Below are 15,422 nucleotides of genomic sequence, written 5' to 3' on the forward strand. Positions count from 1 at the left end.
TGATGAATGGGGGGGGGGAGAGAACCAGAAGGTTAAATCCTTGGAGAGGGAGGTGGAAGAGATGAAGGAGGCCATGAAGAAGAAGGATTTGGGGCTGATGGAGAGGGATAGACAGGTCCAGGTGATGAAGGAGGAGGATCAACAGCTTCAGAAGGACTGCAAGACACTGATGGGAGGGTTGCAAGGCGCCTGGAGGAGCGTGGCTGAGAGAGAGAGCGAGCAGAACCTGAATGAGTCTTTGATGGATCAGAGTCGATTGGGGGAATTTTTTTGGGGAAATTTGAGTGGTTTTAATGGAGATCTAGTCGATGGAACTCTGATATCTGAGGACACTCTGAATGAAAAACCTGGGGTGATTACTTCTAGTCTTGTTGGAGGGATCAACTCTGCTTTTCATAGGTATGAGCACCTTTTTGCTGAGTGGGAAAATAAGCTGACTGAGGAGAATAACAAATTGAAAGAAGACGTGGGAAGCTTGAAGTTGTCTCATGAAAACGTTGAGAAGGAAAAAGAACTTCTTATTCAAGAGATCAGGGCTCTGAAAGAAGAACATGAAGAGAAAATTGGGAAGATGAAGCAGCAGCATGTGGAGGAGATTGATGTCCTCACGAAGTTAGTCGGGGATAATGGGTTTGAGAGGTTTAAGGAAGAGATTGAGAAGAAACATGCTGAAGAGATGAAGGAACTCAGGACTTACTTTGAGGAGAAGGTTCTTCATGTGGAGAAACAGTACTTTGAGAAAGTGTTCACTCAATCGAAGAAACTTAATGATGATAGTGATGAGGTTGAGGATATGACAGATTATATGTACTTTGGAGGCGGTGGGAATGCTGAGAAGTTCAAGGTTCAGTTGAAACCCTAGGAAATTTGGCGTTATTCATAGGATATTTTGATGAAATAATTAATGGATCGTAATCATCTGTAAATTTGTTTTGAACTGTATAAATTCGTTACATGAGATTGTATAAAATTGAACACATGATTGAAATTCTTTCAAATATGTATATTTTGATAAAACATACGAATTAAACAATATATAAGAATCAATTCCAAATGATCATTATGACATACAGATAAAGTATCAAATTTTCTCCGTTAATATTTTGATATATTTGTTTTAAACATGGTGTTTACCATCTTTCCTCCTCTTTCTGAATGTAGGTATTTCATTATTGGATTAATTAATCTCAGAAAACTATAAATGAAACTGACAAATTGAACCAACGCTAGTAGAAACTATTGATTCGTTTTATCATTCCAACTTAGAGTTAGTCGGAAGTTTTCTTGATATTCGTCTTCACATTTTTGCTTGAACCATAATATTAGAGGGAAGGAAAAAATAAATTTAGTCGGAAGTAAAAAACAATTATTACTATCAATTAATTTTATTAACTTTCCTTTTGGTGAACAGAATACAGGAACTCGTATGGGGCGATATAACCTAATAATAGTAACATTTTTCTACTTTAAATGCAACTCTGATTATAATATCTTTGGAATTTATTCCAAAAGAACACAGTCATATGAAGAGCACAGAATACCCCTTCGAACTACACCTACTTACATTATCAGCGGCTATAGGTCATCTCATTCTTTAACGATTGCACCGACATCAATATATCAATTGACTTAGAGAGCCCCAACAAGCTCATCAAAATGACTACTCCCTACACAAAAACCTCCATTTAATACCCGTAAATCCATATTCTACGAATAAGTCTTCTGATCACAACAATATGAAACAACTAATAATATTTCGGAGTTAAATGGTAGAACGACATAAGCCACTTTATTGTCGCGGTTTTTGATAAATAGCTTGCAATCTGAGGGGAAGGGACGTATTTCCATAGGCACCTTTTTTATGGAGCAAAGCGAGAACTATAAAATTGTCTTCATATCCATTTTAATATCACCTTGACATTCGGAGATGAAGCCCAAGATCAGATTGAATTAAAAGAGAAATTATCTAGGAATGCGTTCCGAATGATATGGCGTATTTTGTGTGTTTCTTTCCAACATACGCTGTGCAACAGAGAAGCACAACATTCCTGGAGACGTTCGTCTCTCTCGCAGTGTGTATTGGAGAGAGACACACAACCCTTACCATGTCATTTACAACGTGCCCCTGAATTCAGTAGCGAAGTGGTAAAGGGTAACAAGTTAATTTTCCATATCTGATTGAATATCGAATTATCTGGATGATGAGTGATTGTAGACGAAAGCACCAAAGGACCTTCCCTGTAGATGAGAATATTTCCAACAGAAAAGTTGATTTGGTGTTTTTTCCTAAAATCACTCATTATTGAGATAATTAGATATTTCATGCGATATGGAAAATGGACTTGTTATCCTTCACCACTTCACTACTGAATTGTTCCCATGACATTCCACAAGTACTTAAATTGAGCACAACAAAAATATAAAAAATAAACAGCCAGAAAAGGGAAAACAATTTGTCAATTGCTACTCATCATCCTTCACAGAATCCTCACTTTCTCTCTTCCTCTTTGAGCCCATATACTCTTTGAATGACTCTGTCATATTTGTAATAGCCTGAAGAAAACCTCTCTGTACTGTCATGGCCTCTGTGTGACGTTGTTGAACGCCATCCTCCCTCTTCCTCCGATCAGCGTGCAGGGTGTCAAGACATTGTTCAAACTTAGTTTTTTTCAATTTCGGAATCTGTTCTACTTTCAGGCCATCTCGATCTTGATCTCCATCTGAATCATCGAATAAACTCTTGGGTCCTTCATCCTCGAACTCTTCAATGGCCAGTAGCTTAGGAGGTATATTTTGCCTTCCTTTTGCAGATGAAGCTATCGCCACAGGTGCAGCTCTGGGATCATCTTTGAGAATTTCATACATCTCATCGAAAAACTCAAAATGAATGGCAGCTGCACCCGTTGCTTTATTTGATCTATTGTCCAGAGCTTTATGAAAAGTCACTTTTAAAGCTGACCACTTATCTTTTATTTGTTGGCAGTCGTGACTCTCGTCTTCAGCTTCTTGCTCACGCTCAAAACCTTTCCACACCATATCATTTCTCATTGTAGAGCTTGCAAACGCTTTCTTGTTTTTGCCATAAAAGTCTATCAATGCCAAAGTCTGAGCGCGTGACCACCCACGTCGTAACTTTTTTGATATTCTTGCAGGTTTTTTCAAGTTCTTCCCTTTTTCCACAATAGAATCAGTCATTTCACTCAAGTCGATTATATCAGTTGGTGAATCGGACGGAAGTCCCGCGACGATGCCCCATTCAGGTTTACCTGAAAACACGTATTTACAATTCTGTAATATGGGAATCAATGCGAGCATTATAAAAATATATTTACCATTGACATTTAATAAAACTTCTCCTTTTGCATTCCTGATGAAGCCTTCTGTCGAATCTAGTATTGATTCAACGATTTCTGGAGGTTCTGAAGGATCGTTAATTTCATGCATTGAATTACTTTATATTTATTTCCTTCACCAAACAATATCACTGTTCACACAATAACAGCGGCCATTTTCACTTGAATCAGCTGTGGGGTGAATCGCCAATTGAATGTGAATGATACAAGGTGATACACCTCAACGTAGTATAGACCACAGCAGCCAATCTGAATGCTCTTGGGTGATTCACAGTAGTCCACATATAAATCACCCTGTCGCCAATCTGAATGCTCGTGGTGAAACACTAAACCAGAGGTGAAACACATGGTCAATGCGAATGCTTTTGTGTAAAGTTCACCAAAATCTCACATACATCGCCATTCGGAACACGTCCCTGTGTTGAAGATTTTTTGAAGGCCGTCAAATTAATTAACAAGCCAGAAAAAGATGCCAAATTCCCATCATTGCTTCGTCCGATATTGGGCGAAACGTTTGGAAATCGAGCTGGATATGTACATGGATTTTCTGGAAACGATAATGGATCCCATACATTCTGCAAACGCAGAAGTCATTCATTTTGAATTATTCACTTATACAAAACTGGAAAGTGCTGTCAATAATTTCATTGCAATGAAACAGGATCAGTCATTGGTTCTCCCTCTCTCGATTGAACAACCACATTCTGATGATTTACTAGAAAAATTGGAGATAAAGATTGGATTTGATGATGGGAAATTAGATGTAATATTGAAAATCCTACTGTTAAACTCAAAGACATAGGAATTGTACAAAATGTATCCATATCCTACGGCTCAAGTGTTCGGCAACCGCCAAGGGTCAGCGTACATTCAACCTCGGGGAGACTACCTGCTGCTTAGCCAATATCATTATACCTTGGCACATTCTAAAAACATTGCCGAATGCTTGGCCACAGATGATTATCAGTATATTTGTAAACTAAAGTACCCATTCTATGATGGCACTTCTCAACCAATTTGTAAGGCTGCAATGTTTATGACCGGCAGACAACTTTCACCTCTTGCTAATTGTAGTATCAAACTGAGTTCTACCTTTGCGTCACATTGGAAACAAACTAAAAAAGGGTGACTATACTCAGTGCCCGAGAGAGAGGAGGTGAATTTTTCATGTGGAGGAGAGTGGAGAGATGCAATGAATATCTCAGGCACAGGTATTCTTCAAGTCAAGACAGGATGTGAGGCTTATACATCATATGCATGATTGGATATGAAGATAGCGGAAGATATCACTGCTAGAAATCTCAATGTTACTCAGATGGTGCAAAAATACGTTGAATATCTCCTANAGCTATGAAAGTTGGGTTTCGATATCCAACTCTTAGCACCCCATCGTCCCTCCCAATTTGAAACTAGTTTTACATGCAGATGTTTTCTAACGTTCCCCATTGTTTTTCCAAAAACCGCATTATTCATTAATTTATAAAAAAAATTTTCAAAGTCATTCTGGGAATTTTTCCGGTAATTGATATTTAAATCAATATATTTTTTTAACCATAAGCTCTGAGAGAACTTCAAAATTCTATGAATTCTGGTAATTTAGCCCAAACTATAATGTTGTTTTAAATTCGTATAATGAATGACGTAATTTTTTTTTTGAGTTTAACGTTGTCAATAATTTTGGTAACTTTGATTGACCATTTGGGGAGGATTATATGCTCTGGGCACAATGGTAAATCTTTATGCTCTTCATGCAATTCCTGTGGGTACTNCGCTCTGGGCACAATGGTAAATCTTTATGTTCTTCATGCAATTCCTGTGGGTACTCCAGGTCAACCTCCAGGATGTATCCAGTCTCTGAGTCATCTGGAATCTTCAGGACGTTTAGGGATGACCAATCTTCCAGCCAACAGAAGTTTCCATTCGGCAAATGATGACTCATTGCTGCTCCATATAAGTTGTTTACATCCACATACATCAAATACGATTTCTCTTCCTCTGGGTTATACTCATTAGCACTCATGTAGTGGTTATTTGCCCTTCCATATCGGTTTGAACACTGCGACAGTCCCCCTCTAATGCCTTTCTCAATGAAAAGGAGCATCTCAGGGTTTTGGATTAATTCCAATTGGACTCCAGTGATTTTTAACATTGCATCAAACGCCAGCCCTGGTGTAGTATAATAATGAAGGGGATCCAAGTTGTATGAGGCTAAACAACTCCATCGAAAATTCTCGAAAATATCGGCCAGCAATAAGACGTCAGTTTTCAGATATAAATCCGCGTGTTCACCGAGTGTCTTGATGTCGAAATTTCTCCATACATCACATGCATGATTGTAATCTTTATCTGATATATTCTCATCATTCAATCGAGAATAAAAGTCTTCTTTCCGAGGTAATTGGCGTTCACTCAATTTCCCCCATGAATCTAAGTATTCGTATGGGAAAACTCCTTGGTGTGTAACGAGTTCGAATTGTCGTTTTTGGGGGTAATGACTGGTTGTGATTCTCTTTTTTTCATGCTCGAAATATAACGAAAGTTTATCAATACTGCTTACCATAAAACGGAATGAGTCAATGAATCTCNGTGTGATTCTCTTTTTTTCATCCTCTAAATATGACGAAAATTTATCAATACTGCTTACCATAAAACGGAATGAGTCAATGAATCTCAAGTGGACTCTTGTCGATTTGACCGATTTCGTGAAGGAAACGTATTTCTCTTTATTAATTGGGAATAATGTCACTGCGCCTTGGAATTGTTTCGCAAGAGATTTAATAAAACAATGTGAGTCATAACCTGACGAATTGTGAAAAACTACTGGAATTACACACGATTCCGTGTAATTCAGATTATAGCCGGGATGAGCAGTACCACGATATTTGCCTGTGAAGTGGCAATGATCACGATGCTTCACTGCTTTTTCGGTGAATGCTCTGCCACAAACATAACAATTTTTAGCTGCANTAAACATGACAATTTTTAGCTGCATTAAATGGTCGCTCCATTTCAAATGTCAAGTTCATCGGCTCATTTCGCTGTAATTCAGAATCGACTTTTATCGCTAAAAGACGTAACTGCTCAATGAACTGCTCAATGACTGCTTTATTTATCGTGGGAAAGATTGTATGCAGTCTTTCCCATGATAAATAAAAAGTTCCGATTTTGAGTCATCATAACTACATTTCACATAAAATGCAACACTGAACGGCACATGATTTTGGTGTATTTTAGTGTTTTGATCATTGTCATAGGGCACTTTTTTCAATAGACACTCAGTATCAGCATACACAACATAGGGAACANCATTCGACACTTGTTGATTGATACACAATCGAGCCTACGATTAGTGTAGGCCTCTTTCTTGAAAATGTGACACAAACACTTGTCACATATGAGTGTTTTATGTTCAACTTTTGAAATTTGTGTACCAATTAAACGAGATAAATTGGAGATCCATGTATAGTGATGAATTCCTTCCTGTTCACCATCGAGGATGTCTTCTTTTTCAGTCATGAGAAGGCGAATTGTTTTTCCTTCCTCATGCAGTGCGGTTGGAGGATTTCTGCTCAAGTAAAGTGGCACAATCCATTTTTTTTTCTGATTTTTCGCCACTATCAATTCCATATACATTAATCGACAATTCATTCATTTTCTCAAACTTTGGAATGTCTTTTAATGCCATGGGGTAATTGAAGTTACCAAAGCTTTTCATGACAGTGCTGAAAGAGGGATATGAGTTTGTTCATTGCTTATCTCGAACGGTACAGCGAGCGGCCATAATGGACCATAAAGAGCAGTAGGCATCGTCTTTATTTTGAACGTTCACGAGAGCATGTTTCTTTTTAATCCATTCAGGTAGTTCAACGAAGCTGGATCCTCCGCGCAATGGATTATATTTATTNGATTTTTCACGTTAATGATTACACCGGTTCTCATACGACCCTCAAAAACACTTTGTAAGTCCTCCCATCGAACTCTATCAGTTAAATTACCCTTTAAGTCTCCTCCTATCACTTCCAAGTTTTTGAACCTTTCATAGAACGCTTTCAGTCGTCCTAACATGTGAGTTAAACGTCTTTTCTCACTATGACTCGCACTATTCTTCAATAATGCATTAATTTCTTTCGAATGTTCTCTGATGTGATTAAGCCATTGATGAATTTCCCTGGGTCTTCTATTCGTTTTCACTATTTCATACGCATCCTCCAATGACCTCAATAATCTTTTACACGTGTTAGGATCCATGTTGTTCATGATAAAGACACTAAAGCACTAGCGGAAAATCAAGGTGAAATTTGTTTATATAGATACATATGTGAGTGTGCCTACGCTTGTACACTCTGTAAAATCTTACCTGATTGGTTGAAAAAGAATCATGTGACTGATGGAAAATTATTTACAAAATAGCAACATTTTTTGTTCGTGGGAAAAAAAAATAACTGAAAAATGTCCTGGATAACATTTAATCTTTGCGGTGCGATAGGACATCAAAGGGTCCGAAAACTCTGCTCCAGTTTGTCAAACATCATGTTCTTAGGGTTGTGAGTACAATATACGTTCCCAGGTAAACCGAAAAAGTCTATTTAAACAAAAGATTGCGTTCGGACATCTTCTAATGCATTCCCATCCTTATCAGTTTGCAGCAGATGAAGATTTTTCGGAAACTCCTCCTACTACAACGTGTACAATTTGTCGAGGACTATGCCAAATTGGTGGGGGTACCTAAGTTTTTGGATGACTGATCCTCTACCTTTGCATATATACATACTCCCTCGCCTTCTGAACCCTTCTTTTGAAAGAAATATTTATATATTGATATCGTTATCAACAACAATTTCACACGAAGGGGGGCGGGGGGCGGCAAACGGGAAAGTACCGGAAAACTCAAGTTCAGACGTGTCTGGAAATTGTCAAGTGGAGTCAGGTGTCAATGTTTGAAGAAGAGGATCCCCTTCTATGATTTCTACAGCAAACTAAAGCAGCGAATTAGTTAACCCTTTCACCCCTCGCAGCAGTGTACTGAGAAGTTCGGGTGTACTAATTGATTAATTAATCGATCCTCGAATTTAGCCGTGATTTGCGGAATTAATCTGCAAATCAAACCGCGACCTGCGCATTAATTAACCCCTTTCATTCACCCCCTCGCGGGATGGATTGACTTGGTCACCGAGAAGGTCCTTTGTAACGCAAAACCGCGAATTAAATTGATTAACCAGCGAATTAAATGACCCTTTCATCACTTTGAGGGAAAAATAGCGAATTAATTAATCAAACCGCGAATTAAACCGCGACCCCGCGAATTAATTAACCCTCTCATCACTTCGAGGGGAAAAATCGTGAATTAATTAATCAAACCGCGAATTAAACCGCGACCCCGCGAATTAATTAACCCTCTCATCACTTCGAGGGGAAAAATCGTGAATTAATTAATCAAACTGCGAATTAAACCGCGACCCCGCGAATTAATCAACCCTTTCATCCACCCACTTCCTCGCGGGTGCCCTTTGGCCAGGTCTCCGCTAAAAAGTTGCCCCAGAACGTACTAATGAATTGATAATTACATAATTGATTAATTAATTAATCCATAATTAAATCAATCAATAATTAATTAATTAGCGCGGATTAATTAACCCTTCCACCCCCCCAGCCCCCTCGCGGGGGCCCTTTGGCCAAGTCTCCGCTAAAACGTTGCCCCAGAACCGGCATTACATAACTACTCGGGTCTATGATTTTTTTTTCACGCGTCAGATTCTTGTGGAAATCCACCGATTTTACTCACAATTTCTCTTGCATTGATTTTCCACTTATTTCATTTTTGTAAATGCCTCCAAAAGTACTACACGGAGAGAAAAATTCAATAAAAATTATCAGAAAAAAAAACGTAAAAATTATGTTTCGAAACGTAATCCGCGAGCGAAGTAACATTCAATAAAAAGTGTGAGTCGGAACTGAAATTGTGCGAATCGCCACGTAAATTCTACAATTTGTTCCGTAAAAATTGACCATCCGTCTGATGACTCGCCGCTGTGGGGACAACAACCCGAGTGGAAATTAATTCAGGCCCACCTGAAGCACGATCAGAACTTGATCAGGTTTTTGCAAGGTTCGACTGATCCGGTAATTCCTGATGAGAACCTGACCAAGTTCTGATCCAGCAGATCTGATCCGAAAAACTACAGGCGGATTCAGATCAAGTTCTGATCAGGTAGACATGATCAGATGATGTCTGATGAGAACCTGACCAAGTTTTGATCCAGTAGATCGGATCCGAAAAATTGGAGGATGATTCAGTTCAAGTTCTGATCAGGTAGGCACGATCTCACCCTGAGGTCGACTGCCTGACTCCAATTTGATCAAATTTGGATTTGATGTCTTTGATCGCCATTTGAACGGGGTCAATTGAAGGGAAAATGATCAGATTCAGATCCGGTCCACTTGACATTAATTTTAATAAGTTTTTCGAATAATTCAATTAACTATTATTATACTATTCAAATTAAGTTTTATCAACCATTATCAATAATCATTTTCAATCTTTAAAAAGGATCATCATACTATAATTAAAATACATTAAATTAAATTCATTAAATTAAATTAATTAAATTAATTTAATTTAATGAATTTAATTGAATTAAATTTAATTTAATTAGCAGCCAGCCCTTCTCAAATGGGATGATGATGCCGTAAATACGTATTAGAGGAGTATCAAACTGACACGCAAATGATCTTGAGAAAAAAAATCACCAAATGTCTATTTAGTTATTAGAGTTATTGTTATTATCATTATTATAATACATTAATTAAATAAATAAAAATTTAATTGAACATATTTTATCTCTGAGAATACACACGCACATCCGCGAGATTAGGAATAATCGTAAATTCAACGAATACCCCGATACAAATCATATAGGCAATGCACAGTTTATTCAATAGTAATCGCACGATAGCGTAGTGGTTAGGGCATAGGATTAGCAATCATAGGGTCCCCGGTTCGATCCCCAGCATCGGTGAAAAAATAATAAGATTTTTCAAAGGTAACAATAGAGATTCATTAAGAGAGGCGGCCTATGGTAAAAGAATTGAATTATCTTTTGTTTTGAATTAATTATCATTGACAATTGTTATTGATACTGACAGAGGAGTCATCCGGTTTTCATACAGTTGACTTGATNTCCAATTTGATCAAATTTGGATTTGATGTCTTTGATCGCCATTTGAACGGGGTCAATTGAAGGGAAAATGATCAGATTCAGATCCGGTCCACTTGACATTAATTTTAATAAGTTTTTCGAATAATTCAATTAACTATTATTATACTATTCAAATTAAGTTTTATCAACCATTATCAATAATCATTTTCAATCTTTAAAAAGGATCATCATACTATAATTAAAATACATTAAATTAAATTCATTAAATTAAATTAATTAAATTAATTTAATTTAATGAATTTAATTGAATTAAATTTAATTTAATTAGCAGCCAGCCCTTCTCAAATGGGATGATGATGCCGTAAATACGTATTAGAGGAGTATCAAACTGACACGCAAATGATCTTGAGAAAAAAAATCACCAAATGTCTATTTAGTTATTAGAGTTATTGTTATTATCATTATTATAATACATTAATTAAATAAATAAAAATTTAATTGAACATATTTTATCTCTGAGAATACACACGCACATCCGCGAGATTAGGAATAATCGTAAATTCAACGAATACCCCGATACAAATCATATAGGCAATGCACAGTTTATTCAATAGTAATCGCACGATAGCGTAGTGGTTAGGGCATAGGATTAGCAATCATAGGGTCCCCGGTTCGATCCCCAGCATCGGTGAAAAAATAATAAGATTTTTCAAAGGTAACAATAGAGATTCATTAAGAGAGGCGGCCTATGGTAAAAGAATTGAATTATCTTTTGTTTTGAATTAATTATCATTGACAATTGTTATTGATACTGACAGAGGAGTCATCCGGTTTTCATACAGTTGACTTGATCAAGTTCGGATCCATTCGTNTTGACATTAATTTTAATAAGTTTTTCGAATAATTCAATTAACTATTATTATACTATTCAAATTAAGTTTTATCAACCATTATCAATAATCATTTTCAATCTTTAAAAAGGATCATCATACTATAATTAAAATACATTAAATTAAATTCATTAAATTAAATTAATTAAATTAATTTAATTTAATGAATTTAATTGAATTAAATTTAATTTAATTAGCAGCCAGCCCTTCTCAAATGGGATGATGATGCCGTAAATACGTATTAGAGGAGTATCAAACTGACACGCAAATGATCTTGAGAAAAAAAATCACCAAATGTCTATTTAGTTATTAGAGTTATTGTTATTATCATTATTATAATACATTAATTAAATAAATAAAAATTTAATTGAACATATTTTATCTCTGAGAATACACACGCACATCCGCGAGATTAGGAATAATCGTAAATTCAACGAATACCCCGATACAAATCATATAGGCAATGCACAGTTTATTCAATAGTAATCGCACGATAGCGTAGTGGTTAGGGCATAGGATTAGCAATCATAGGGTCCCCGGTTCGATCCCCAGCATCGGTGAAAAAATAATAAGATTTTTCAAAGGTAACAATAGAGATTCATTAAGAGAGGCGGCCTATGGTAAAAGAATTGAATTATCTTTTGTTTTGAATTAATTATCATTGACAATTGTTATTGATACTGACAGAGGAGTCATCCGGTTTTCATACAGTTGACTTGATCAAGTTCGGATCCATTCGTCCTGATCAAATCCGGATTGGTCAGAGGCGTAACATGTCTGATCAGGACCGGATCCGTCAACTTGATCAATACCTGATCAGTGGTCAGGTCTAACCTGATCCAAACTTAATCAAGACCTGACCAAAATTTCCACTCGGGAAGTCGTTCTGTGATTCTCAATCGTTTTCCCCAACGATTGATAAATTTTACGAAACGAATCGTAGAAATAACTCACCAGCTTCATAAAAATTGTTGAACGTTCAAGAATTTTTGATTTTTGAGGCACAATAAGTCGGCAAGTTTCTGTAAGGTTTTACTTCTTCGGGAAAAATTACGGGACAATTTCGTACTTTGTTCGGTGATGAACCTGAAAATTCACTGAACGTTTCAGATCTCTTCTCTGCCATTCCTATTATATAAAAATTGCCGGAAAACGATTCCCCATTGCGGATTACGTGAATTGTTCCGCAATTTTTACTGAATATTTCTCTCTGCGTAGATTGAACGGAAACTGTCGGAATGTCATCATTGTAATCCATAAAATCCACTGAAATCTTATCCATCTAACAACTTATTACTGTCTGAGACATTTATAAAGTAATATGCATATTCTTCACCTACGTCGTGCCCCTTCGCCCTACGCGCCGTAAAATTTCATAGAAAAAGCTAGCGCATTCGCTAGAAAATTCGATTCGATTGATATTGAACTATTGGAAATACTATTAGTGTATCATCTATTTGGAAAATGGAATTCTGTAATTTTTTCCTATAAAATGTTTCCTATCGCATATTTCTAATCCCTTAGAATTTTTCAGCGAATGCACTAGATTTTCCAATGAAGTTTTTGGTATATCCATTGATGTAATTCTCACCTGTAATTGAGTTTTGGAAATTCCAAAGAATGTAAAATCCTCATCATAAACTGGATCACGAGTATTCCTAAGAACCCTCGTCTTCACCCTGTCTTGCTTATCAGGCAGCAACTGTAGTTTGACATAAGGATCACTTGTAGAATTTTGCATTCCCCTCTCCGGAAGTCCCTTACACTTAACGACAGTGACAACCAGAGCATTCTGATCCGCTTGGTAACGGAGTTTGAATACCAATTGACCGAGGCCATCTCTGTGTCCATCTCCGTTAAGAAGTCCACGCTCAACTTTCTCACTCGATTCTAATTCCGCTTTATCTTTTTCATTTTCAATGCTAATGGTGACTTCACCCGAGGGTGTCTGCAGTGGTGACAATCCCGATGGAGTTCTAGGATTTGACGATGGATTATTGGAGTGCGGTGAATGCTGAGAGCCAGTTGGTGATGGTGTCTGACCACCTGAACCTGGTGGTGATTTAGCTGGACCCGTGGGACTTGGACTCTTCTTCAAATAATGCGTTGTACTACCAGGACTCTTTACCGCTGTTGGTTTACGATGAGGTGGTCTGAATGCCAGAGACTTGTCTATGCTCAATTTCATGTGTTCTCGGCGCCGTCGGCAATACCACCAGGTCATTGCGGCGGCGCATGCCAATGCTGCCAGGGCCACACATAGCCCGACCAGAGTATTCTTCGATACTGATTCAACATAAATATTACCATGAGCAAATTAACCGTCTCATACTTGATCAAATCATCAACAGGGCCGAAAAATAATGAAATCAATCAGAACAAAAGATTTGTCTTTATTCTTTATCGACTGAATCCGTTTTTTATGATTAATATTTCATAAACAATTCTTGCGCAATATTGGAGAACTATTATAAGATGGTCTAGTGATTTGGGACATTTTGATCATTTCGCGATAATAGATACATTCGAGGGGTATCGAAAATTTTCAACCAGCCGGCACATGACTAAGAGACGAAATTATGAGTCGGCTCACCTGATTCAACGGGGGTAATCAGTGGTCCATCCTCCAATACACCACCGACCATTTTCCAACACTTACGAGCTTTCCCAAAAATTTGCTGCTATTCGCAAAAAGGTTTATTTGAACTACCCGAAAACTAGTTTTTCCTCAATTCTATAATTTAATTATTTTTTTGCTTCTTGAGTGGAGAGAAAGAATCGGGGCGTTATTTACGGCGTGCAATCGTGCACCAAGTCTCTTCCACGTTCAACATATAGCAAATGGTGAAGTGGATCAATAAGGGGACACAGAGCTTGCGCGGAGAGGTATTTTATTCAACGGAAAGTCAGTGAGGTAAAGCTTCTCCCCATCGCCTTCCCCCCTCCCTCAACACGCGGCGGTCGGCTGTGATCAGTGGGGGTGAGGGCGGTGGTGATGCATGATGAATAGAAAGAAGGAGCACTATTATATGAGATGAACGGATAGTGCACACTGCAAGGGAAAAAATACATTATGTCACCGATTCTTTCTGATAATCATATATATCGGGGGTGATGTAGGTCAGTGTAATTACTCGGGGGGAATTTCTTTTAGTCTTTGGGAAGGGCAATACGTAAAACGCATGTCGGGACAATGGAAATTACCAGCTAATCATAACGTATCGGTTTTTATGATGAGTCATGCGAATATACACAACATATATACAACATATTTCATTTTTATATTTGTTGGGGATAATCGAAGGATGGGATTGTATTTGCAATATGAGAAACTCTGTCTGTGCAGAGAGTGGATTTTTCACTTATTATGAGAGTTTCAACACTATTGGATGTTTGCTGACAGGTTTGCTGCAAATAAATGCACGTGTCAACATTTTTCGGAAGAACTTGATGAGCTCGTTTGTTTGCAGGGAACCTTGAGGACAATATTCAGCCATAATCGATATGGGGGTTGAATTGTTCTATGAATCGAGTGTTAGTCGATTACGGGTTGATCTATGACGATGATGCACGCACGAAAAAATTTAATAGAAAAACCTAGCAAATTCATTAGAAAATTCTATTAGATTTCTATTGAAATGTTCAATAGAAAATATTCAACAGAAAAAGTCAATAGAATTCGATTTTTCTATATAACTTATTCTCGTCTGATATTTTCTATAAAATTTGCACGGCTCAAATTTTCCAAGTTTTTTTTAATCCTATTTTTCTTTTCGTCTCATCAAGAAAATCAAACAAAAAAACTTAGAAAATTTGAGCCGACGAAATTCTATAGAAAATATCTCAATAGAATAAATTGTATAAAAAAATCGAATTCTTTCAACTTTTTCTAAAGAATATTTTTTATTGAACATTTCAATAGAATCGGCCAAAAACTGATAGAAAGTCCAGTAGAAATTCCATAGACTTGTCTAGCGAATTCTCTATGTTTTTCTATTCAACTATTTCATGCGTGTGACTAA

At 37.1% G+C, this 15,422-nt stretch overlaps 2 protein-coding genes across 2 annotated transcripts in view; both read right to left on the minus strand.

Moving 5' to 3' along the window:
- The window catches only part of LOC107041882 (synaptotagmin-4), a 31,596-nt gene extending 17,365 nt beyond the window's left edge, over window positions 1-14,231 (minus strand). The window contains exons 1-2 of the mRNA XM_015262689.1: window positions 13,994-14,231; window positions 12,992-13,686 (exon numbers count right to left, since the gene is read on the minus strand). Coding sequence (XP_015118175.1) covers window positions 12,992-13,686; window positions 13,994-14,045 — 747 coding nt within the window. The 5' untranslated portion in view covers window positions 14,046-14,231. The remainder of the gene's footprint in view (window positions 1-12,991; window positions 13,687-13,993) is intronic.
- On the minus strand, window positions 2,295-3,520 carry LOC107041883. Its single transcript, XM_015262690.2, has 2 exons — window positions 3,333-3,520; window positions 2,295-3,266 (listed from the first exon to the last, which is right to left on the minus strand). The coding sequence occupies exons 1-2, from the start codon at window positions 3,442-3,444 to the stop codon at window positions 2,464-2,466; spliced, it is 915 nt and encodes a 304-aa protein (XP_015118176.1). The 5' UTR covers window positions 3,445-3,520; the 3' UTR covers window positions 2,295-2,463.
- Window positions 14,232-15,422: the final 1,191 nt, after the last annotated feature.

The sequence above is a fragment of the Diachasma alloeum genome, unplaced genomic scaffold, assembly GCF_001412515.2.
Source record: "Diachasma alloeum isolate Michigan unplaced genomic scaffold, Dall2.0 Dall_scaffold_00386, whole genome shotgun sequence".
NCBI classification, from domain to species: domain Eukaryota; kingdom Metazoa; phylum Arthropoda; class Insecta; order Hymenoptera; family Braconidae; genus Diachasma; species Diachasma alloeum.